The sequence below is a fragment of the Panthera uncia genome, assembly GCF_023721935.1.
Source record: "Panthera uncia isolate 11264 chromosome B2 unlocalized genomic scaffold, Puncia_PCG_1.0 HiC_scaffold_24, whole genome shotgun sequence".
Lineage (NCBI taxonomy): Eukaryota > Metazoa > Chordata > Mammalia > Carnivora > Felidae > Panthera > Panthera uncia.
This window is the reverse complement of record NW_026057580.1, coordinates 49,629,231-49,653,954: the sequence shown is the minus strand read 5'-3', so window position 1 is coordinate 49,653,954 and position 24,724 is coordinate 49,629,231. Positions and strand designations below refer to the sequence as shown.

The 24,724-nt window shown below is 44.0% G+C and overlaps 1 protein-coding gene and 1 non-coding gene across 2 annotated transcripts in view; one reads left to right on the top strand and one right to left on the bottom strand.

The window, feature by feature from the left end:
* The first annotated feature begins 6,960 nt into the window (after positions 1-6,960).
* The window catches only part of LOC125937947 (gamma-aminobutyric acid receptor subunit rho-2), a 40,694-nt gene continuing 22,930 nt past the window's right edge, over positions 6,961-24,724 (top strand). Inside the window, exons 1-2 of the mRNA XM_049652913.1 lie at positions 6,961-7,088; positions 14,407-14,513. Coding sequence (XP_049508870.1) covers positions 6,976-7,088; positions 14,407-14,513 — 220 coding nt within the window. The 5' untranslated portion in view covers positions 6,961-6,975. The remainder of the gene's footprint in view (positions 7,089-14,406; positions 14,514-24,724) is intronic.
* Positions 17,699-17,787, bottom strand: LOC125939210 (small nucleolar RNA SNORD116). The gene has a single exon (XR_007462963.1). It is a non-coding gene; the product is annotated as a small nucleolar RNA SNORD116 (small nucleolar RNA).

Here is a 24,724-nt window from a genome sequence, read left to right as displayed (position 1 = left end):
CTGCTTAGTTCAAGGGACTGAAGTCACAGCCCCTTGTCTCACCATATGACCTGCTTTACAGGGAAATAACTTATTGTTGTTTCTCATGCCTCGGCTTCTTTTTTGTAAATTTGTGATACTTTTCTGTATAGCCCTTTGGCATTTTTGGATAAAAGATGGTGTTTTAAGTTCCAGTGAGTATTACTAGTTACTCAGTACCATTTATTGAGTACTCTATTTCTACTTAGGTAGAGTGATAACAGGGATAAGAGTTGAAAAGGGAAAGTAGAGCTCTTCAGATAGTTTGCTGAGAATGTCATTCATAGAAGATGCACTGGAATTGCCCATTCTGTGACTGACATTGTGTCCTAAATGTTGTTCAGTGAAAGTAACAATTTCAGTCAAATAGTTATGAGGAAATGAGATTACATCTTTGTTCCTGGATGTTATTTGAAGAGGAAAGGATGCTTTGAAACCACTTTGATATGCTGTTATCCCATTCTCTCCCAAATGTACACAAGATTTAAAAATAAAAAAGGAAACAACCCTCCATAGATTTTTTTTTTAAGGAAGGAAGGGTCCAAGCCAGAAATCAGTTGATTTTCTTCCAGAAGTCAAGTGGAAGGATCTTCAGATTTTAATGTTTGCTCTGCTTTGAATTGTATATCTTTTGAAGGTATTACATGTCTAGCTTTGTAATCACTATAAATGTAATTATTCCAGGAATATGCATAATGTTGAAATATTTTATGTACCGTTTCAATAGAAAAGCTCAGGGCCCAAGTAACAGTGATAGAAATGAGAAAAACCTTTACTTAGAATTGTCCACCTAATCAAAACCGAAGAAATAATTGTCAGTGCAAAATCAATATATAACTTAGTACTAGCTAACTTCACAGATTCTAGTAGATAATTTTATCATCATAATGCCTGATGAGAACATAGAATCACAGAAAAGCATTGCCTTCAGCATGTTTGGTAACAGCGTTGAGGGCACTCTTAAGAGTACTTGTTAATGAAGATGTAGTTTTTAAATATAGGTCCCCAGCTCTCAAATAGGTTATGTTCTAAGGGTGCATTTGTGAGTTTTTTTTACAACTCAGTGTTGTAAGTGGTGTTCAGGTTCTAGACAGGTCCACAAAAGTTTGTCCATAATGTATCTTGAATACTTTGGAGGGTGGTGTTCATAAAGTCCTTAGTGTAGTTTTAACTAACTAAAATTATGGGCAAGATAGAAACAATTTGTGAAATGCTATTAAAGGCAAATTTAATTTTTATTGCTGCTATGGACTTTGGGTCTGTTAATTATTAGACAAAATTTCTATTTTCATCTGCTAGCCATTTTCCTTTATGTCCACATCTAAAATAAACATACTGTATACTATTATACAATACATAATTGTCTAAGCGTTAATAAATTAGCATTTTAAAAGTGTTTACAGATTGTTTCTGTTATATCTACAGCCAAAGTTAGTAAAGTTTTAAAAAGCTCAAGGACTTTATGAAGACCTCATATGTCAGGAGAATTAAAGGTTACCATTTTACAACTTTATTGCCATGGGAAAGCACATTCTGAAGTCTTGGTTTGGAACACAAAATACTAGAAGTAGTTCAGTGGTCTCCTAGCAAGAAGTCACTGACCCTTGGGAAGACCAGATGACCTTATCACCTGAGAAGAAGAAAATCCCCCTGCTTTCAGCCTTTGATTGTAGATGAACCGTGTGCTAGGAACAATCTTCCCTCCGCTTCTTCTCAGTGAAACTTGAGCCAACCTCTGGATCTACGTGATCCTGTTGCATGTTTCCAATGGAGTGTACCTATACTTTAAGATTGATTAAGCCAAGAAGATTTTGAATTGTGCAGATCCTTCTCTATCTGATTTGCCTCTCCTCCCTCACCTGTCAACTGATAGGTCACCTTTTTGTTTGTATTGGGATGTTTTAAGCACCTGATACACATATCTGAAAAGTGGCATATTTTTTGCTCCTTCCCTTTCAGCTCACATATGCTACTTAAAAATCCTTAAGTTGTCAATCTGATCCCCATCGTGGAGTTGATGAGCAAAATTGATCTTTGGGGCTATTCTTACTCAAACGCCACTTGAAGAGACTCTTCAGAAAACAGTTGTTTTTAAAGCCCCACCTTATCCCTTTAATTAGAGTGTCGGGACAAAACCAGATATGTATCTGGTTGGTGAAGGTTTAGGACTCCTTCCCCCAGTCCTCATGTTTAGGTAATTCATGGCTTTTTCTTTGACCAAAAAAGCACATGACTACATATCAAGGTAGTTAAAATAGCATGTCAAAAAAATATATAATGTCTGTATCACCTGTAACTGTTTAAGCCAATGAAACCTTTCAAATTTTATGTATTGTGGGGCTTTTATGTAGCACTTTACATTTTCATGCTGCTTATTGTTTTGTTCCACTGAAATAAATGAATTTCATCAAAATTCTCACCTAATTTTTTTTAAAAAACCTTTAAAGTTGTTTATCATTTTGACTATGGAAATATAATAGTTCCTATTTCAGGAGAATAAGAAATCTTTTTGTTATTTTTGGCTATGAATAAACTTTCTGGTATCTTGAGACCTCCCATTTTTATAGACCAGAATCCGTAAACAAATCTCGCACATCTGGACTTACTTGGGCAGAAACCTAGGCTGAAGTACTGAAAAACCTGTATTGTTCCATCATTTGCAAGTAAGTATATGAAAAGCAAATGCATTTAGTGAACCTGCCTCTTAACAAAGACTAATGTGTACATTAACATGTGTACTGTTTAAGCCTTTGTGGGAGGCTTGTACCTTGCTCAGAAGCTCTTTGGAACGCCTCTTGAACAGTTGCCTTCAGAACTAGTTTGAGCTGCTCAATAAAACCAGTGACTTTATTCATACCGTGTTTTGACCAAAGGTGGTATTCTTTATGTTATTCGGCCTTCTGTCCATTCTACCTCCTTAAATATTTTTTCCCATCTTACCACTTCGTGCTCACTGCCATTACCCTAATGAGCCTTACTCTCCTCTGAATTAGTGCAGTAACCTCTAACAAGTCTCCAGTCTTCCCCCATTCCTCACACTGCAGCCAGTGTCGTCTTCAGTGCACAGATCTCATTCTGTCTTTTAAGCCCACAGCCTCAATGTAGGTCATAAGGCTGTGTGTAACCAGAGTCCCACTGTGCTCTCTGGCCTAATCTGACAGCTTACTGGGGCCTTTCCACAGCTCTGAGCATGAGCACTGGGGCCAGTCCTGTTTCCTGAGAGAACTGAGCAAATGTTAAAGTTACACATCCCCTGTCTTACACCATATATAAAACTTAAAATGGACCTAAGACCTTAGCGTTAAGAGCAAAAACTGTAAGATTATTAAAGTAAAACATACTAAATCTTCATGACATGGGTAAGGCAGTGGTTTCTTAGATACAAGACCAAAATCACAAGCAACCAAAGAAAAAAATATTTCATCAAAATAAACTTTTTGTGTTTCAAAGAACATTAATAACGTGAAAAGAAAGGAGTACTTGGTGGATCAGTTGGTGAGGCATCCAACTCTTGATTTTGGCTCAGGTTACAATCTCGTGGTTTGTGGGACTGAGACCCACATCCGGCTCTGCACGGACAGTACGGAGCCTGCTTGGGATTCTCTCTCTCCCTTTCTTCTCCTCTCCTGCTTGCATGTACTCTCTCTCTCTCTCTCAAAACAGATAAAAGTGAAAAGATAACACTGAATGGGAGAAAATATTTGCAGATAATATATCTGATAAGAGACTTGTATCTAGAATATCTAGAGAACTCATATAACTCAATAATAAAAAAAAAAAAAGAACCTGATTGAGAAATGGCAAAGGATTTGAATAGACATTTGTACAAAGAAGATACACAAATGACCAATAAACATGGAAAGACGCTCAACATCAGTCATGAGGGAAATGCACATCAGAAGTACAGTAAGCTGCTTCACACCCAGTATGATGGCTAGAGTAAAAAAGTGAGGAATTGGAGAAATTGGAGTTCTTATCCATTACTTGTGGGAGTGCAAAATGGGGCAGCCCCTTTGAAAAACTTGTAGTTCCTCAAAAGTTAAGCAGAGTTACCATATGACCCAGCCATTACACTCCCAGGTATATTGCCAAGAGAAATAAAAACATGTTCACACAAACTTGTACATAAATATTCATAGCATTATTGTTAGTAGCCCCAAACTGGAAACCCAAAAGCCCATTGACTGAAGAATGGATAAACAAGATGTGTTCTGTCTCTACAATGGAATGTTATTTGGCAATAAAGAGGAATGAAGTTATACATACTGCAACATGGATGAATCTTGAAAACATCATGCAAGAAAGGAAGAATGGAAGGGAAAGAGGAAGGAAGGAAGGAAGGAGAGAAGAAGAGAAAGAAAAGAAAGAAAAAGAAAGGAAGAAAGAAGACAACATGCTGAGTGAAGCCAGACACACAAGGCTACATAGTGTATAATTACATTTATATGAAATGTTCAGATTAGGCAAATCCACAGAGACAGAAAGTAGATTGGTGATTGCCAAGGGCTGAAGGGAAGTGAAGGGAAGGAGGAGGTATGAGGTTTGTTTGGGAGGAGATGAAAATGTTCTAAAATTAGATAGTGGTGATGGTTGCACAACTCTGAACATACTAAAAACCACAGTTTTAAGAGGTAAATTCATGACATGTGAATGATATTTCAGTAAAGCCATTATTTAAAAAGTTACACTTATCTCCAACTGAGTTTTTCTCCATACTGTGACCACAATTGAACTACTGAAAATAAGAAAGATTAAAAAAAAATGATAGGACCTAACATTGTATTCAAATGTATCCAAAACAAAACAAATATTTCTTGAAAACCAACAATATCTATGAACAATTCTAGGGTTCCAGCCAGTCCTTTTATAGGCCTGTTTCAAATGGAAGAGAGGAAAAGAGTGATCTTTCAAACAAAATCTACAGAAAAGAACTTTAATGGGTCTCATCCCTTTCCCACTAAATCTTCAGGAGCAATGTGACTTTTTAAACAAATTACCTGGATAATTCTGAGAAGTGGCCAGATTTGGGAGTCACTGAATTAGTCCCCATACTGAATTATTCCCACTCCCAAATTCCTGTTTAACTCCTGTAATTTGGCTTCCTGCCACATCTTTGAACTGAAACTACAGTTAATCGAAGTTTGGAGATCCAGCTGAAGCTGTTTTCTGCCTTCACTTCCTCACATCACTCAAACCAGAAACTCCTTTGGTTTTCATAGTCACCCTCTATGCTTTTGTTCGGGCTTCCCATCCATCCATTCGAAGTATAGGTTCCAGTGCACCTGGCTGACTCAATCGGTAGGACATGCAACTCTTGATCTTGGGGTTGTGGGTTGGAGCCCCACATTGGCTATAGAGAGTACTTAAAATAAAATCTTAAAAAAAAAAAGTATAGATTCTCAAGGTTCTACACTTACACTGGGACTTCTATTTTCCTGGAAGATCTCACCCTTTCTTGTGGTTAAACTACCACCATACACTGAAGGCTCCAAATCTATTTCTCCAGTCCAGACCTTTCTCCCGAGCTCCAGGCTTCTTTATACTCCAGCTGCCAGATCGGGCATCTGGAAGTCCCATGATACCTCACACTCCACAAGTCAAAAATCTACGTCCTCTCCCCCCAAATTTGTCTACCTCTAATGGATATCGGTTAATGGTGGTACCATCCACCAGTCCTACCTCCAAACTAGAATTGTAGATAACACTGTTGACTTCTATCACCTCCCATTCTGTTCAGTCAGCAAATGTATTCTACTTCAGAAATAACTTGACCATCTCATTCTTCTGTCCTCTTCCCTCCTCTTCTTTCATCTTCCCTTCCATTAGGTCAAGACCTCACCCTCCTTTGTTATTACAACTTCTCCGATCCAACTGATTCCAGTTAGGAATTCCTTAAAAAAATAAAGTGGATCATGTCACCCCACTTTGCTTAGAGAATCAAAAGAACTTCTTTTGATTCCTTCTTACATAATAAAACCCCAATTCTGTTTCAGTTCTGGCTACTGTTCTTCCTGACCTCCACCCTCATCTCCCTACGTCTCTACCACACTAAACTCCTCTCCATCTTGAACACAGCAGGCAAGCAATAAGTAGTCTTTAAGCATTTTATTCCTTTCAGTAGATTAAATATAACCACATACATCTTTACACTTCTAGTGTTCATAATTCCATATCCCAGGATAGGAATCAAGCCTAATTTATGATGAAATTATACATTTTAAGATTGAAGACCAAAATTAATCTGATGCTCGTGATCGGAAGAAGAGCTTACTTACATAATCATGAATTCCCCTTTGGTGTACGAGTTCCTTCAAAATCAAATGTCTTTTCACTGAAAAAAAGATGTGTATGTGGGAGGAAAGCAAGCATCCGTGGCCATAGACAAAGCATGAGTTCTTAGATGGAGAAATAAAGCAACCTTGTGAAAACAGGTCATTTGTGTGTTTACTCAGCATTTCCTAAGCACATTCATGCACTCATCTTGTCCATCAGGTCTTTCCTGCAAATCCACTCAGAATCCAAGCTGTCTCCCTGGTGGATGTGACAGACTGGTTTTATGCAGCCAGAGGGAAGGATTAATGATCTCAGCAAAGAGCTGGCATATTCAAGAGGTTTAAAAAATTTTTTACGTAACAGTTTTAGCCAAAGCTGCTCTCGGACTCAGCGGCAGCAGAATTTCACAGGAGGACAAACTTGTTGACTAATGGCCAATCATTAGGCAGCAGGGAGGGCAAAGCCTTGGTGTTTGTGTCACGCCTGAGGGGTGGGAGGTGGGGTGGGTCAAGCTTCACTATCAAATACTGAATCGGAAAAATCAGTCTGGCCAGTCATGCCCTCGCAGCCCCTCGGAAAAGTACCATCACAAAGCGACAGACTGAATCAATGGTTCAGCCCAGGGGGGTCTGCCCCGCTGCAGGTTACTGGCGAGCAGCTTCTGGTATCGTAGACAGTCACAGAATGCCTTATTTCACAAGACTCATTTTGTTCTTGTTTTGCCTGGCGGCTCTTGTGGAGAGCAGAAAGCCCAAGAGGAGGAGATGGACAGGGCAGCTGGAAATGCCCAAGCCAAGGTAAAGTCGTGGGGGGAAGAGGGGGGAGGGAGGTCACTTGCAGCAGCAGCAGCAGCAGCAGCAGCAGCAGCCGCATAGTGGGATGGCTCCCAGGAGGGCCAGGGGTTACCTCGTTTCTATTAATCTATTTCCAGCCGGAGGTAGACAGGGCCACCACCTCACTGAAAACAGCCTCTCTCGGGGTACAAATATGCTATAGTGTCACAAGCCACGAAAGAGCAAAGCTAGACTCGGTCGAGCATTTTCTTCTAGTACCTGTGTTCTGCCCAAGCATTTTGACTTAAGGCAGGTAGTTGAAGATTTTGTGGGTCAAATATCCTGTACTTCTCCGATTGTGCTGCTTTGTTTCTCAGGATTACATCCTGTAGGGACCATAGGTGGCCTGCTGAGTGATTGCACTCAAGTACTTTGGAGAGGGGCCTGTATATAGGAATTTAGTTTGAACTACTAAGAAAACATTGTAAATGGAAATTGTCCCCTTTAAATTATTTGATTGGGGGGCACGTGGGAGGGTGCAGCCGGTTAAGTGTCCAACTCTTGATCTTGGCACGGTCGTGATCTCACAGTTCATGGGTTCAAGCTCCACACTGGGCTCTGTGCTGATGGTGCTGAGCCTGCTTGGGATTCTGTCTCCCCTTCTCTCTAGCCCTCCCCCGCTTGTGCTCTTTCTCTTTCAAACTAAATAAACATTTAAAAAAAAAAAGTATTTGGGAACAACTTTATAATGGTATCGGGTTTCATTTCACTGTTTTGAATCTTCAAAAGGTATTTGAAATTTGCTAGGTTATCAGGAATACATGTGTGGACAACAGGAATTGCCATTTCACGATGTAATGGAAACATTTCCAAGATACTGGTGAGGCAATCAAAATCATTACATTACAAATCAAAGTTCCCTATTAAGTTTGTTTGAACTGATGTACAAAAAATGATACTCCAGGCCTGATGTAGACATGACTATTCAGAAGAAAAGAGCAAGCAGCTAAGATATAAACACCACATGTGAGATGCTATACCTGTTTTCCATTCTACTAAGCGTTGTGTAAACTAGTGATTATGAATATAAAATAATATCTTGAGACACAGTTTCTAGGTCACTGGTTTTTATTTTTAATTAGGCACTGTTATCGCTGACAATTTTTTGAAATTGTACCTATATGTATATTTACTTATAAATTATATACACGTACTGTTATAAGCATATATACTAAAGTAAAATGATTGCTTCCTTATTTTTAGATAAAAACTGTCAGTAAGAGTTACAATCTCTATCTTCTGTGTCCCAGCGGACCATCTTAAACACCCCAGGGGTGTGCTGGCTTTGGAGACTGCTCCCTGGGGGATATATGTGCTCTGCAGGGCCTGATGCTACCCAGGTAGAAAGCAAACAGATAAAACTTGTCCATGATGCCGGGAAAGAGGCACTGCTCTGGAAGTCTTGCCCTGGTTATCTTGCCAGGATCACAGGCTTTTGGACTGGAAGGAACCTCAGGGGTCACGTGAGCCAGCAATTATTCTGCATTCTAATTCTGTGACATGTGAATAGGTATTGTGTGAAAGGGGACCTCAGGGTCAAAGAAACTTGGGAAGCTCTGGTTCAGACGATTTTAAACAGATGTCTCTATAGCAGAGCTTCTAGAACATTTATTATGCAAATAGACATTCTGAATCTTGAAGGGAAAAATAAATTATGCAGTTTCTCAACAAAACAAAACAAAACAAAAAACCAACCCACTTTTTTGGACTATCTTGTGGGAGTCATAGTTTACAGAGCACATATTGGGAAGCACGGACTCATTTACGGATGCTGAAAAGTCAGCTCTCAGGCGTGGGTAATTCACACAGCTGGCTAGTGACTCCACAGGACTAGAATGTAGGTTTCCTGATTTACCCAGCCTGGAGGAAAAGCGTTATATGGAATGGTCTATTCCCTAAGAATGGTGCTAGGGTTCAGCACAAGCCCCTCAGGGATCCTCAGGGATCCTACTCAGCAGCCTGGGCTGTCACATCTGTCACTCCCCAGAAGACCCGCAGTCATTCCCAGACACCTGCATGAGCTTGGGGACAGATTGAATCTGACCCGTAGGGGTAAGGGGAGTTTCTTGAAATCCATCCCATGAGATACTAAGGTGGAAGAAAAGATGAATGTACACATTGAACAAATATAAAATAATTATTGCAGAGGGGCTGGGAAAAAAGATAGAGAAAATGTCATATCAGGAAACATGGTTCTAGGCCTTTCTAAATTTTTTTTAATGTTTATTTATTTTTGAGAGAGAGAGAGAACGAGAGCAAAAGCTCTGTGCTGACAGCAGAGAGCCTGATGTGGGGCTTGAACTCATGAACCACATCATGACCTGAGCCAAAGTTGGATACTTAACTGACTGAGCCACCCAAGAGCCCCAAAATGACCTGAAACTTTACTTCACTTATCTCTGTAGGGTCACTTCTTTTCTTTGAAGTCCTGTGTCCCCCACCCTGCAACCCCACACTGTCATACACACACATACCACATACCATACATAGGATTTCACAGTCTCACACACACAATCATCCCTTCACATGTAAGATATATGGTCACATTCACACATACAATCACACACACCCCTACACACTGCTGTTAGGATCTCTTCTAACCTATATACCTTCCATATCACTGTGGCCAAGGCACCCTTACAAAACAATTATTCTGCTCAGGAGCTACCTTTTCAAAAACTTCTGGCTTTCTGATCTTTTGTGTCCCTGTTTATTGAATTGCTGCCACCCGAACCTGTTTTCTCTTAGCTATTTGATTTGTTCTCTTCTCCCTGCCTTTCAGCCTCCCAGCTTTCTCCCAACTCCTCTCTGCGTGCTACCTAAGTTGGCCACCTGACCACATGATTGCTTTCCTACAGGAGAGGCCCTTTTCCCCGGAGATCTGAAAATGCAGCTCGCTCTAGGCTCTGAGGTCTGGGCTCTCCCTGGATAACACTCTCTGGTTCCTCCTGGTCTCAGAGCTGGGGGGCCCCTTCCATATTTCCTCTCCTATTTGCTGCCCCCCTTGGTACTGCCTGCCCTTGGCTGTCCTTCTCTTGGTCTGCATCGTGGCTCAAGTTCTGCTGGGCCCAGGAGCAGTTTTGCTTTCCTGCTGCCCAGTGACCTTCATCCTCCCCAGAGGCCTGGGAAGGAAGTGGTGCCAGGAAGTCAGGGAATCCAGGTTCAGGCCCTGGTTCTGTGGCTCTCTGGCCATGGCTGTGTTTCCCAATCTTTCTGAACCTCATTTCTCCCACTGAAAAAGGGGTGATTTTGAGACCTTCCCCACTGGGATGATGGGGTAACTAGAGCTCGGGGTCTGCACAGAGAGGGGGTGATTCATACAGGCGTAGTCATTTTGACTGCAATTATTGTTACCAAATAAACTTCAACACAGTGGCGCTAGCCCTGCTTCTTGAAGGTGTAGCGAGCACATCAGTCTTCTCTCCCCACCCAAGGCTGGTTTGAGGTCCTGTGGAGGTTCTGGCTGCCCCATATGGGGCTGGGACTCAGGGTATGACCCCTGGAGTCTGAAGTCTTCGGTCCAAGGCATCCAGGAGCTGAAAGGATGAATTGAGGGCATCTGGCTCACACAAATAGCTCAAGGCTGGAGATACTAGTGGCCTGACTTATCAAATAACTGGTTCCTTAAAAAAAAAAAAAAAAAAAAAAAGACTCACCAATGGCATAGGCATTCCAGTCTCCTCTGTCCTGCCAGGGTGCTGGAGTTCTGGGACTTCTGTTCCCTAATCCGCCTCTCTAAATGGAAATGGAAACTGTTGGCCAGCCGGGATTTGCTCCATGTGAGACAGAGGGGTAGTGTGCCCGTTGCACTCACAATTTAATGTCTGTGATCTGCTAACCCCTTCGGCTGAGCTCTTCCTCTACCTTTCTGGGGTGTCTTTTCTGGGGTGTCGAATGTGGCCTGTCACACAGTCGCTGAGCAGGCACTGGGCCCGGTGCCTCTTGACTTCTGGAGCCAGGCTTGGGGCAGAGACTGTGAGAGTGGAAGCTCCATGGAGGCACCCTGACGGTGACCACCATGCTTCAAGGGGACTGAACTGGGTTCCATATTCCAGCTAACCAGGAGGAAGACTTCTCTCCAATTGACTTGTCTAAAAGCAACTCTGATCATGGCTTCTTCCTCCAACTGCTTACCTTCCATGTTTTCCTGTTGCCTTTTGGATAAAGACAAAATTCTTAACGTGATCTTCAAGGCTCTGCCCGGCCTGGTCCCTAAGGTGCCCCTGCAGCCCCACTCTGTCCATTTCAGTGCCTCGCCCTTCTCTTTCCCTTTTATTGAATGCCCACTCCTCTTTCAGCCACTCCTCTTTTCACGTCAAAACTGGTGTGTCTTAAACCAAACTATGGGTCTGTTGAATTTATTTCATACTTAAAGTTTATTTATTTTGACAGGGAGAGAGACAGAGAGAGAGAAACAGAGAGTGCAAGCAGGGAAGGGGCAAAGAGAGGGGGAGAGAGAGAATCCCAAGCAGGATCTGTACTGTCAGCACAGAGCCCGATGTGGGGCTTGAACCCATGAACTGTGAGATCATGACCTGAGCAGAAGCCAAGAATCGGACGCTTAACTGACTGAGCCACCCAGGCTCCCCATGAGTATGTTGAGTTTCAGTGCCTACAGGATAGCCACTGGGGATAATTAGACAGTTGGATAAAAGGTCTAGAGCAGGGGGTACAGATTTAGGAATCCTCAACACGTTAATGACAATTGAAGCCACAGCTATAGGCGAGCCTGCCAAACAGGGTGTAGAGGGAGAAGAGAGGGCAGCTGGGACAGGGCTCTGGGGACACTAGCAGTTAAGGGATGGGCTGAGGACGAGGGGGAGACTGCAGTGGAGATTGAGAAGGAACCGTCAGAGTGATAGGAGGAGAACCCAATGCCGGGTCCGGAAAGACCAGGTTTCTAGCAGAGGCATGGCCCTCCGTGTGGCAGAGAAGCCAGCACCCAGCAAGAGTGCCTGCAGGGCCTCGGGTCAAGCACAAGTGGGGCAGGGCGGACTTGAGTGAGGGGTGGCAGCAGTGGGTGACACACAGCTCTCTGTGTGGAGGATCATTTATTAGGAGGGGGAAAGAGTTTTATTTTAAAGAAAAAGTTTAAAGATGAATATAACTGCCACACCTGTACTGCTGCCACTGTTTAATACATTTTGCACGAGAAGGACATGCGGTCTAGACAGATATTCTGCTTAAGGGTCAAGGTGGGAGAGACTTGAACCCGGTTTGAAGGCTGACGAGAATAAGCCATGGACGAGGGAGATGCTGAGGAAGTTGGGGCGAGGGTGATTGAGGGCAGAGGTCAAGGGCTCTGGGAAGAGGGTCAGGCACCTCTGCCCAACCCCCAAGTATTCTAAGAACCTATGAGTGAAAATACTACTACTGCTCCTGCTCCCGAGTTGCCCCCTCCCTGTTTTCACCTTCTCCCTGAGAAGCTCCAGGTGGACTTCAGAGAATAGTTGGGAGGTCTGGAGCTCCAGGTGGCTCCTGGGCTGTAAGGTGGGAAGCCCCAGCTTATAGGGGAATCTGCTTCTTGGGTGGGGAGGGAAGTCGGGGCAGACTAACCTTTAGGCCAGCACTGCAGAATAAAACTTTTTGAGACCGAGGAAAAGTTATAGATCTGGACTATCCAATATAGTAACCACCAGCCTCATGTGGCTATTAAGCACCTAAGTATGACTAGTAGAACTAAAGAACTGAACATTAATTTTATTTCATTGTAATTGACTTAAACAGCCACATGTGGCTAGTGGCTAGTGGCTACTTTATCGATCAGCCCAGCTTTAGAACTCCATCAAATTGCACTATCTGGGCAGAGCTGATAGAGAATGAAAGTTAATGAGGATTTCACAGAAAGATGTGTCAAAGAACAGAACCTCAAAAGAGGAAACATGTTACTTCCCTCTTATAGAGTTTAAACAGGAAATATGCCTATTTCTCTAAAAAACATGAAGTGTGATAAGAATACTGAGAATAAAATAAGGATGTATATATAAATGAACAACAAACATTCAAAACAAAATCCCTTCATTTACTTCTAAAATCCTTAAATATCCTACACAAAACGCTGACTTCTTATAAGGCTGTTTAGTTTCTTCTGTCAAGAATTAGATCTCACAAACTTACAAGACCATGGGGGAAGGGGAAAAAATAGTTTCAGAGAGGGAGGCAAACCATAAGGGACTCTTGAATATAGAGAACGAACTGAAGGTTGATGGTGAGAAGAGGGGAGGGGGAAAATGGGTGATGGGCGATGAGGAGGGTACTTGTTGGGATGAGCACTGGATGTTGTATGTAAGTGATAAATCATGGGAATCTACTCCCGAAGCCAAGAGCACACTGCATACACTGTATGTTAGCTGACTTGACAATAAATTATATTTAAAAAATAAAAATAAAAAACGTTCATAGAAAAAAAAAAAAAGGAATTAGATCTCACATCTTGTTAGACCCAAATCCATCCATCCTTCTTTCCTTCCTTCCTCCCTCCCTTCCTTCCTCTCTCCCTCCCCTACTCTCTCCTTTTTTAAAAATCTTAGAATTCTTTTTTTTTAACTCTTTTAAAAAATGTTTATTGGGACGCCTGGGTGGCTCAGTCGGTTAAGCGTCCGACTTTGGCTCAGGTCATGATCTCGCGGTCCGTGGGTTCGAGCCCCGCGTCGGGCTCTGTGCTGACTGCTCAGAGCCTGGAGCCTGTTTCAGATCCTGTGTCTCCCTCTTTCTCTGACCCTCCCCTGTTCATGCTCTGTCTCTCTCTGTCTCAAAAATAAATAAACATTAAAAAAACTTTTTTTTAATGTTTATTTACTTTGAGAGAGAAAGAGAGCAGGGGAGGGGCAGAGAGAGAGGGAGAGAGAAAATCCCAAGCAGGCTCTGTGCCATCAGCACAGAGCCCAATGCAGGGTTTGCACTCATGAACCATGAGATCATGACCTGAACCAAAATCAAGAGTCAGATGCTTAACCGACTGAGCCTCCAGGCACCCCCATCACAAAACCAGTATTATAGTAACATAAGAGAAATGTTTAAAAAGAAATATATATATATAATCCTCCACCATTCAACCCAACTGCTGTCATCCAATCATTACCTTACGAAGGCTCTGCAAGGGTCTGGTTCTCAGGACTGACTATGAGGGCCTGGGGAGGACAGGGTGGGTCAGGAGGGGGGTGTGTGTGTGTAGCCTTTGGTGGATGGAGAAGAGATGTCTAACAGGTAGCTCCTATAGGGAGTAATCTCCCCATATGCCTTTGTGGGTCATTGGGAAAACATCTCTTGCTTGTCTTTGCAGTCACCTATATAAGAAGAACCTCGACGTGACCAAAATCCACAAGGGAAAACCTCAGCCACTTCTTAGAGTGGAGGACCATGATTTCTCCATGAGGCCCGCCTTTGGAGGTAGGACTGAGTCCCCAGGGGCTGCCTACTGCCCTGTCCTGTTCCCTCAGGCACAACCCTCCCTCGGGGCCCCAGTTTTCCCACTCACAGTCAGATAAGCCCAAATCGGCTTCCGAAGTCTCTCATTTCCTCAAGGAGAGAAGAGTTGGAAGGAAATGAGCTAAGAAGGCTGTTGGCTGAAGTGTTGCTAATGGTTAAGATGTCTACGACCAGAGTGGACCTGCCTTGCTGCTGCCAGCTTTCTTTTCCTAAAACATGAGCCAGCCTGGAGCATCTGGACACAAAATGGCTCCCCTGGGTCAGCCACCATTCCCAGTGATTAGCTGGGAATTTGGGGTTTTGAGGGCCACCTGCCTTTCAATGCAGCAACAACAATTTAACCCATGATGAGTCCCCTCATAAACTTGGCCCCTAAGGAGCTTTGCTGCTTTGCAGTCAGGGACGGGTGGCCAGGCTGGTGGCCGTCCTTTCTTTCTAGGAATTGGAGAAATGCCACAGGAAGGCCAGGAAAGGAGCCATCTGCTCTCAACAGGTGGGGAGTGGGGTAAGAATAGCAGAATGTGCAAGATGTGCCCCGCCCGCCCCCCCCCCCCCCCCCCCCCCCGCAACTTGTATACTTGGGAAACTGAGCTCTGGTGCATTTCAGCCAACAGGTACTGGCCAAGGCAGACCTGGGCAAGCTGGCTTCCCTTTCCCTTTATCTTCATTTCCAGATCTTCTCTTAGGGCCCTGGGGCTGTAGGGGTGACCTGCAGGCAAGTCACAGATCCTCTCTGAGCCTCTGTTTGCTGGTTTGCAAAATGGGAATTGTAATCCCTACATCTGGGGTTGTTGTCAGGATTAAAGGAGATAATGTATGTAAAGCCCTTGACACATAAGGATTCAAGTCCCTTTAGAAAAACCCAGCTGTCAGGCCTGCCTCTTGTGTGACTGTTATGGGATTAGACATTAATTCATCCCAGGGGCCTTTGCATTTTAAAAGGCCGCAAAGCCTCTCACTCAGTTCCCTGAGCTCTGACACCTGCAGAGCAGGAAGAGAAAAGTAGGAGGCAGATTATGGTCCCATGTGCCTTCTTCCTGCCCAGGAATGTTGTTCATCACTGGCTCAGGTCAGGAGGTTACCAGCTCCCCCAGGGCTCACCATGATAATGCCCACAAGGAATTTTATGAAAATAAAGTTTTCCTAAATAAGCCACTCTAAAATAGCTTCACAAGGAAGATCCACCTTGCCTTTCTGGTAGAGTGTCAGTTAAGTGGCTAGGACAACAATACACAATGGCATTAATGACAGCACTTTGATACTGGTTTTTCTGCACCAGGGACCATTCTAATCAAGGTATGTACATACAGGATCTTATTTCAGTCCTCAGGACAGCTCTGTGATGTAGATACTATCATTTTTCCCAGATGGGGAAACTGAGGCCTAGAGAGGTGAACTCACTGGGTCAGGTCACACTCCTGCTGAGGTTAGGCCCTCCCTCCTGGCAGAGTGTCTTTTCTTGTACTTTCTACTTGTATGTCCCTCAGTGCAGGGCTGACATACCCATCAGGCAGAGTAGGCATAGTGTTAAAGGATCACAATGATATTCTTAGGGACCCCTGAAAATATTTTAATGTACTTAAACATTTTTCTTCTTTTAATGTTTTGTTTTTGAGAGACAGAAAGAGAGCATGAGTGGGGGAGGGGCAGAGAGAGAGAGAGAGAGAGAGAGAGAGAGAGAGAGAACCCAAGCAGGCTCCAGGCTCCCATCTGTCAGCACAGAGCCTGACACAAGGCTCAAACCCACAAACCATGAGATCATGACCTGAGCCAAAGTCAGACGCTTACCCCACTGAGCTGCCCAGGTGCCCCTAATGACTCTTATCATCTGTAACCTCTGGGAGTATCTGAACAAGGGTTAGACCCAAGAAGCTTTCCCTGCAGGTACTCCTGAGGGTCTCCATTCCATCCAGCACCCTATCCTTGGGCAGGGGACACTGCCCAGGTGGCAGGCAGATCTCTGAGGAAGGAGACTGGCAGACATAGGTGACTATGCAAGTAACAGACTCTGTGCAAGTAACTTCTTACTTGTTGGCAGTCCTGTGCCAGGAGCCTGGTAAGAAGCAGAGCCTGGGCCCAACCTGCCCTCATGCTCGCCCCTCCTGACTCCCTTCCCGGCTTAGCACCCACGCATACTAAGCAGGTCATTTGAACAAAGATGTTGTGAAGTTATGTCTTATTCCTGTCCTCTCTTCCTATTTTATTTCTATAAGAGGGGCTTCCTGAGGACTGATGTTTAAAAGTAGTTGATAAAGAAGAATTTATCTGAGGCTAGATACCCCATGGTGACCTTTTCAGCCTGGAAAGAGAACAGATTAAAAAATCTAGCAGCTTCCTAATAATCCCAGGGATCAGTTGAAACAAAAATACCTTGCCTAAGCTCCCAGCTGCCTGATTCAGTAGTGCGTCCTGGTTAGAGGAAACTCCAAAGACCTGGGGTGTCTCCTCCATTTGTTAGGAGATATGCTGCAATGCAGGGTTTTTTTAATATTTAGTTTTTAAGAAATTGTGGTAAAATACATAGAACATAAAATTGACTATGTTAACCATTTGTAACTGTACAGGTCAGTGGCATAGTTATACAACCATCACCCCCACCCATCTCCAGAATGTTTTCATCTTCCCAAACTGAAACCCTGTCCCCATTAAAAAGTCAACTCCAGCTCTTTCCTTTTTCCCCAGCCCCTGGCAACCACCATTCTATGTTCTGTCTCTAGGAATCTGACCACTCTCGGTACCTCGTGTAGGTGGAATCATACCGTTTTTGACTGGCTTTTGTGACAGGCTTATTTTGTTTATTTTTATTTACTTATTTATCTTTATTATAGCACAATTTGTATATTTCAAGAAGACAAAAAATTAGTATCGTTTACAGTATCTTAAGATAAATTGCCTTCGAATGGGAGCTTCCTTCCCAGTACTTTGAGGTCTACAAGGCACATCTAGAAAATTTACTTGTGTGGAAACTGAGGACTGCTTAAATTGAATGGCAGGGAGGGAGAGGGCCTGTGGTTTTTCTTTTTGATTAATTGCTGTAACACTGTCCTTTGGGCGACTGAGGGAGTCTCATGTTTTCTTTAGACATCATTAGGCCCCAGAGCTCTTGCAGGACAACTTTGATGCCGTATGAATTCTGCCATCTTGCCAGCACTGATGAGACTGACGGTAGTGAGTTCTCACTCAAGTTTGTGCAGCTTTAAAAGAATGCAGTTGAGGAGGGAGTCATCATCAATCTGGCTTATTTCTTTTAACATAATGTCCTCAAGCTTCACCCATGTTGTAACATAGATCAGCATTCCCTTCCTTTTTAATAATATTCCACTGAATGCATAGATCACATTTGGTTTATCCATTCATCAGTTAGTGAATGGTTTATCCATTCATCAACAACATTGGGTTGTTTCCACCCTTAGGAAATTATGAATTATGCTTCCACGACCATAAGTGTACAGATACCTGTTTGAGATCCTGATTTTAATTCTTTGGGGTATATTCAGAAGTGGAATTGCTGGATCATAGGGTAGTTCAGTTTAATTTTTTGAGGAACCTCCACACTTTCTTCTACAGCAGCTGTACTTTTTACATTCCCACTAGCACAATGTTGATATTTAATGCAAATTGTATACAGGGGAGGTATAGGAGGGATGGAGTGTCATCATCCTACTGTGGGTAGGAAAAGAAAAGCAGTTCAGGGGCTGAGGTGTGCTCTCCTTGCCCTGTCACATGCCTGCCTAGAATTCTGAGGAGTCTGAGAGTTCTGAAGTTGGACTTAACCTTCAGGATTGTCGTGAAGGTGCATTTATCAAAGAGGTAGGATAGGCTATCTGTAATTTTGCAGTATCTTTGTTTGATTTATAACCTTCAGATACACATATGGCATATGGGTCTCTGGTTGTGCTCTTGCCTAGAGGTTGACCCGCAAATGTTGTTGCTGTCCATAGACGTCACCTCCTGGCACCTGGCACCAGGGAGGAGAGTGGGCCCAGAAGGGCAAACCTCGAGGTCAGCACTGGGTGGGTTGAGACTGAGTGACTCAGAGAGACCCGAAGACTGAACCCAGCCTTTGACCAGGGGCAGGTTGGGACAACATCTGGGCCAAAAGCACCTTCCCCATATCAGTTTCTAGAACAGAACACTTCCTGTGTTAAATCCACACAGCAAAGGGCTGAATTCAGCAGAGAAGGTATGCAGCATTGACTCATATGTTTCCTTGAGGTAACTGCAAACCCAACGTGTCCAGCTTCACTTCATGAGCCTGCCGATTTTCTGTCTGCTTTTTCTTGGGCAACTCAGGCTGGAAGGTGTTGAGCTGGGCTGGGTTTGCCCTCCTTCTCCTCCAAGTCAACCAGCTTGAATCAATTCACCCATTAAACTCTCACTCAGATCTGCCCCCTCCTTCCCCTCCCTCATCCCCTTACACCACCCATTCTCAATATGCTCTTGGGAGGTGAAAAAAGTCTCAGACGTTATTGTGGTTTGTGGCCCTCCAAAACTCAGTCCTCCCTGACAAAGTCTTTTTCCTTAGTATTTTATTTAAGTTAAAATTAACTAAAACCTTAAATTCCACTAGAATTTTCACTTTAGGGGGCAACAAAGGTGAGAAGTTTGGAAGTACTGCTTACAGCAACACCGTGGTTCCCACCCCACTCACGGCCAGGTTCACTTCCTGGAAACATCGCTTCCATGTGCTGCTCCCTCAGAAACTGCAGGCTCCCCATATTCTTCAAGAGGAAATGCAGCCCCTGCTTCTCCCTGCTGGGTCCCAAGACCTCCACAGTCTTCTCCCTGCTACCCCTGACGAGGACTCTTCCCTGCTAGAACGCTTTCTGTCCCTGCACACCCGTGCTTGTTTCTGCCTATGAGCATCTGTTCCCAACGCCCCTGCTCCATGTTGCCCTGCTTCATCCATCTATCCAGAACCCACTTTAACTCCTCTCCTCTAACATGTGGCATCTCTCAGCTATTTTGAACTATATGACCTTCTGATTTGAAATAACTGCACAGATTCATTCTTTCCCTCACAAGACTGCCCCTCCACTTCAGGCACCAAACGCAAGTCGTCCCCAAGCCACCTGCACTTGTCTGACTTGGCTACAAAATCAGGAGTTCCCACACACCCTCCGTAGGCTTGGTAGTTTGCTATAATGGCTCATAGAGCTCAGGGGAATACTTTACTATTGCTGGTTCATTATAAAGTAGATTATAAAAGACACAGACGATCAGCCAGATGAAGAGGTAGGCAGTATAAGAACTAGAGTCCTGAGCACGGGGGCCTCTGTCGCATGGAGTTGGGGTATGCCATCTTCCCTGCATGTGGATGTGTTTGCTATCCTGGAAACTCACTAAACCCTGTTGTTTAGGGTTTTATAGAGGTTCCATTCCATAGGCATAATTGATGAAATCATTGGCTATTGGTGATTACCTCAGTCTCCAGTGCCCGCCTCTCCCCAGAGGTTGGAGGGTGGGGCTGGAACTTCCAACACTCTAATCACAAGGTTGGTTCCCCTGATAAGCAGCCCCCATCCTGAAGCTATGTAGGCATCCACCAAAAGTCTCCTCATTAGCATAAACTCAGAGTGTTTGGTGGAGGTTTGTGATGAACAAAAAAGATGCTCTTCTCACCCCTATCATTCAGGAAATTACAGGGGTCTCAAGAGCTAGGAACCAGAGAAAAAGACCAAATATATATATTTCTTTTCATATCACAATATCACAATTTCTGTGTCACCTTGCAAGGTTACTGCCTACTTACTTCTCTAGCTGCACTGTCTCTAATGCGATGCCTTCCTAAGGAACTTTCTAGGGTAATTCTGGTGCTTTTCACCTGGGATGATAATTTAGAACCACCCTCATAGAAGATGCCCTCTGTGTTTGGGGCACCCAGATCTATGAGTGCCCCCATGAGCTCTTCAAGTGCTTTACTCTGTGGCCTCATCCTTAGCAGGGATTCAACCCTGGACTTCCAAGCCGCAGGAGTCTGGCCACCAAGGCCTCAACTGCTACTCATCTGGCCGTCGTGAGACCCATGGAGCCAGTTTAAAGCAAGGTCATGGCTCTATTTGAATCTAAGGCCTCCTTTTGAGTGCTCCTTGGACCTCCCTGGCTCTGCCTCTCCACTTTGCCACGCTGGGTGGGCTAGTGCTTCCCAATTACATCTGAGGTTGGGGGGGCGAAGTGAGGGACACAGCTGGCTCTCTGGGGTGCGGCTCCTGCAGCCTTTTTCCTGGGAGCTACTGCCCTTGGAGGAGACTCCTCTGATCCTTCCTTAGTGCTCGTGGCCCTTCCCTTCTGGAACACAAACCCTAACTTGCCACCCACACTGCTCCTACTCACTCCTTCCCCTGAAATTAATCTTCCCTTCCTGGTCTCTCCCTGACATAGCCCCTTCTCTACAGTCCTGCTTGGGGCAATCTCACTGCTTCCCTCACTTGACCCCACACGAGCCCAAGTGACTAACAAGGTCACCATGCTCCAAAAGGATAGGATGCTGGTCCCGGTAACAAGTCTGTTTGGGGATGTTAAATTTAGGAAATTGTTAGATATCCAGTGGAGACCTCTTTCAATCTTTATCAACAATCAGGCTATTGGAGTTTGAGTCAGAGATAGGGCCCAGGAGGGTGATGAGAGTCAGTCTTTCAGGGAAGAGTTGTTTGTGGGAGGGGCTTTGTTGCAGACACCGCAGAGGGAGGGGTTTCAACAAGGGGTAGGGCGTGGGGTGGTAGCAAGCATCCGAAGGCGAAGGCGGGGAGACAAGTAGGAGGTGGAGACAGCTAGTGGAGATGGGGTAGCAGAAGAGTTTGACAACAAGTGGAAAGTGGCCACCAGGGCATGGGAAATTGTAAAATCTCACTTCTGGAAGTCTCCTTAAAGGTCAGTCGTGCAGCGGTCCTCAAACTTGAGAATGGATCCTCATCACCGCAGTGCTTACGGAGACCCAGCCTCCCAGCCCCCACTACAGAGCCTCTGGCTCAGAACGCCTGCGGTAACACTTGAGAATTGTATTGCTAACAAGTGCCCGGTGAGGCTGATGTGGCTCATGAAGGAAGAGGCCCTGATCGAGTCCAGCCTAGATCCTAAAGTCCTAACACCAAAAATCCTGTTTTAACAAAATACCACAGATGGCTTAAAGAACAGAAATTTGTTTCTCACAGTTCTGGAGACTGGAAGTCTGAGATCAGGGTGCCGTCCGATGTGGTTCCTGATGAGCGTCCTCTTCCTGGTTTCCATGTGTGGCCTTTTCACTGTGTCCTCATGAGGTTGAGGGAGAGAGAAGCAAGCTCTCTGGTCTCTTCTTACAAGGGCACTGGTCCTATTTGAGGAGATTCTACCCTCATGTACTACTCACCTACCAAAGGCCCCGACCTCCTAACACCATCACATGGGGAACTAGGCTTCAACATGTGAATTTGGGGACATGAGGGGACACAAACATTCAGTCCACAGTAGCCACTTCCTTCCGTGGGGTCTCTGCCAACTCAGCACCTGCATAGGCCTTTTGAACCTTTCTTAGTGATGAATATCTGAGAGGTTTCCCAAAATTGTTAAGCACAGGACCTGCAGCAAAGGGCAAGGCTGCTCACAGGCAAACTTGTTTTCACAAAGAATAGGCGATCAAGGCTGTTTCCTTGGTGAGTCAGCGGTGGAAGGGGAACCCTGTACTTACTGAGGTGTTCCACGAACACGTTCTTCATCGTTTACACAGGGGCAGCTGTGCCTATTCCAGATTCTCCCCCGTCCACTAGGACACTCTCTTGGTCTCTACAAAAATATTTTCTTGAGGTAAGCATCGTGGTAGTGTTCTGTAGGTTCTTTAGCAAATTACCACAAATTTAGAGACTTAAAACAACACAGATTCGGACACCTGGGAGGCTCAGCCGGTTAAGTATCTGACTTCAGCTCAGGTCATGGTTTTGCCGTTAGTGAGTTCGAGCCCCGTATCAGGCTCTGCGCTGACAGCTTAGAGCCTGGAGCCTGTTTCAGATTCTGTGTCTCCCTCTCTCTCTGCCCCTCCCCCCACTCGTGTTCTGTCTCTGTCTCTCTTAAAAATAAACATTAAAAAATTTTTAGGGGCACCTGGGTGGCTCAGTCGGTTGAGCGTCCAACTTTGGCTCAGGTCACGATCTCACGGTTCGTGGGTTAGAGCCCCATGTCTGGCTCTGTGCTGACAGCTCAGAGCTAAGAGCCTGCTTTGGATTCTGTCTCCCTCTCTCTCTCTGTCCCTCCCTGCCTGCACTCTGTCTCTGTCTCTCAAAAATAAATAAACATTAAAAAATTTAAAAAAATTTTTTTAAACCACACAGATTTATTATCTTACAGTTCTGTTGTTCAGAAGTCCTAAATGGGTCACACTTGGCTAAAATTAAGGTGTCAGCAGGGCTGTTCTCCTTCCTGGAGGTTTCAGAAAGAATCTGTTTTCTTGCCCTTTCTGACTTGGCTGCCCAGATTCCTTGGCTCCTGGCTTTTTTCTTCTGTCTTTAAAGCCAGCAACAGCTGGGTAAGTTCTTCAAACGTTGCATCACTCTGACCTCTTCTCTGTCTTCTACATTTAAGGATCCTTGTGACTACATTGGGCCCATCTGGATAATTAAGGCTGCTCTCCCTATTTTAAGGGCAGCTGAATAGAAACCTTAATTCTATCTGGAACCTAAATTCCCCTTTGCCATGGTGCCTAACATTCACAAGCTCTGAGGATTAGGATATAAGCAACTCTGGGGGGCCTATCACAAATATATATAAGGTGAATCTTTACATGTGTAAACAATTATCCTTGAAAACACTACGCAGCTTCTCAGAAGTCTGCCTCATATCTCCTCCCATCTGGTGTCTCCCTAGGGTAACCATTATGCTGCCTTCTATCTCCATGAATTAGTTTTGCTCATTCTTGAGCTTCATATAGAGGGAATCATACAGTGTATGAAGTGACCATGTTCCTCTTGGAACAGTATGACCATTAGAGAGGTGGTTTTTTGTTTTAGTTTTTTTTTTTTTAATCATTTTAAGTACCAGTCTGTCTTTCCGAGGCTTCTATACATAGGACCTTGCCTGACACAATAATGCTGCCATTCAGAAAATATCTCTTCCATGTGAAAACCCTTCAAGTCATTGAAGACTGTCCAATGTTTTTAAATTTTGCAAGATCAATATCCCATGTCCTTCGATAGCTCCTGACATGGTGTCATCGCAAAGTGCTCCCTACCCCCACCCCACTTCAATAATGAGGTGCTATTCTATGCTATTCACAGGGGTATTCCTGGTTCCAGATGCAATCCTCCCTCAGATGTGATTGGGTCACACAGAGCCAGGGAGTCAACCTTCTGTTGCTCCAGATGTCTATGAAAACCTTTTGCGTGTCCTTCCAAATTCTTTTATGCATATGCAAGTAAATATGCACATGGTCTCTCCCCACCCCATCTTTTGGACAATTGTTAGTTGCTATACATACTCTTCTGCACTTGATTTTTCTTTCTGACTCAGCAATATATTTTGGGAATCTCTCCCTATTAGTTCACAAAGAACTTCTTCATCTTTTTAATGGTTACTTATTATTCCATGGTATGGATCTACCATACTTCATTTGATCAATGTCTTATTGAAAAATATGTGAGTTGTTTCCAGAATTTCACTATCACAAATCGTATGTACAAATGTCATTTTGTAATTTTGTCAATCACGGGATTATCTAAATAGATACAGAAAAGCTCTTGATAAAGAAGAACACCTGTTGATGCTAAGAATTCTTAGCAAACCAAGATCTGACAACAGATGAGAAGAAATAAAATCCAGTAGAAAAACAGATGACAAGCAATTCATAGAAGATGAAATTCTGAAGCTACAAGTGTTTAAAGGTGCTCAAACATATTGGTGATTGGAGAAATAGAAATTAAAACAACACTGAGAAAGAATTTTATACCCATCAGATTGGCAAACCTTAGAAAGTTGGATCATGACAAGTGTTGGCAGCCACTGGGCATAAGAGAACCCTCCTTTGCTGTCAGTGAGTGTGACCATGGTGTGTAACACACTGGTCAGCTTTCTACCACAGTCACCCAAGAGACTGGCAGCCTGAGACAAGGACATGGAGCCTCTGTAAGACAAGGGGGATACGGGGTTTATTATAGGACCAGCACAGACTTTAGATCTGGACACAGAGGTCACCAGGTGGGAGAGTTTTG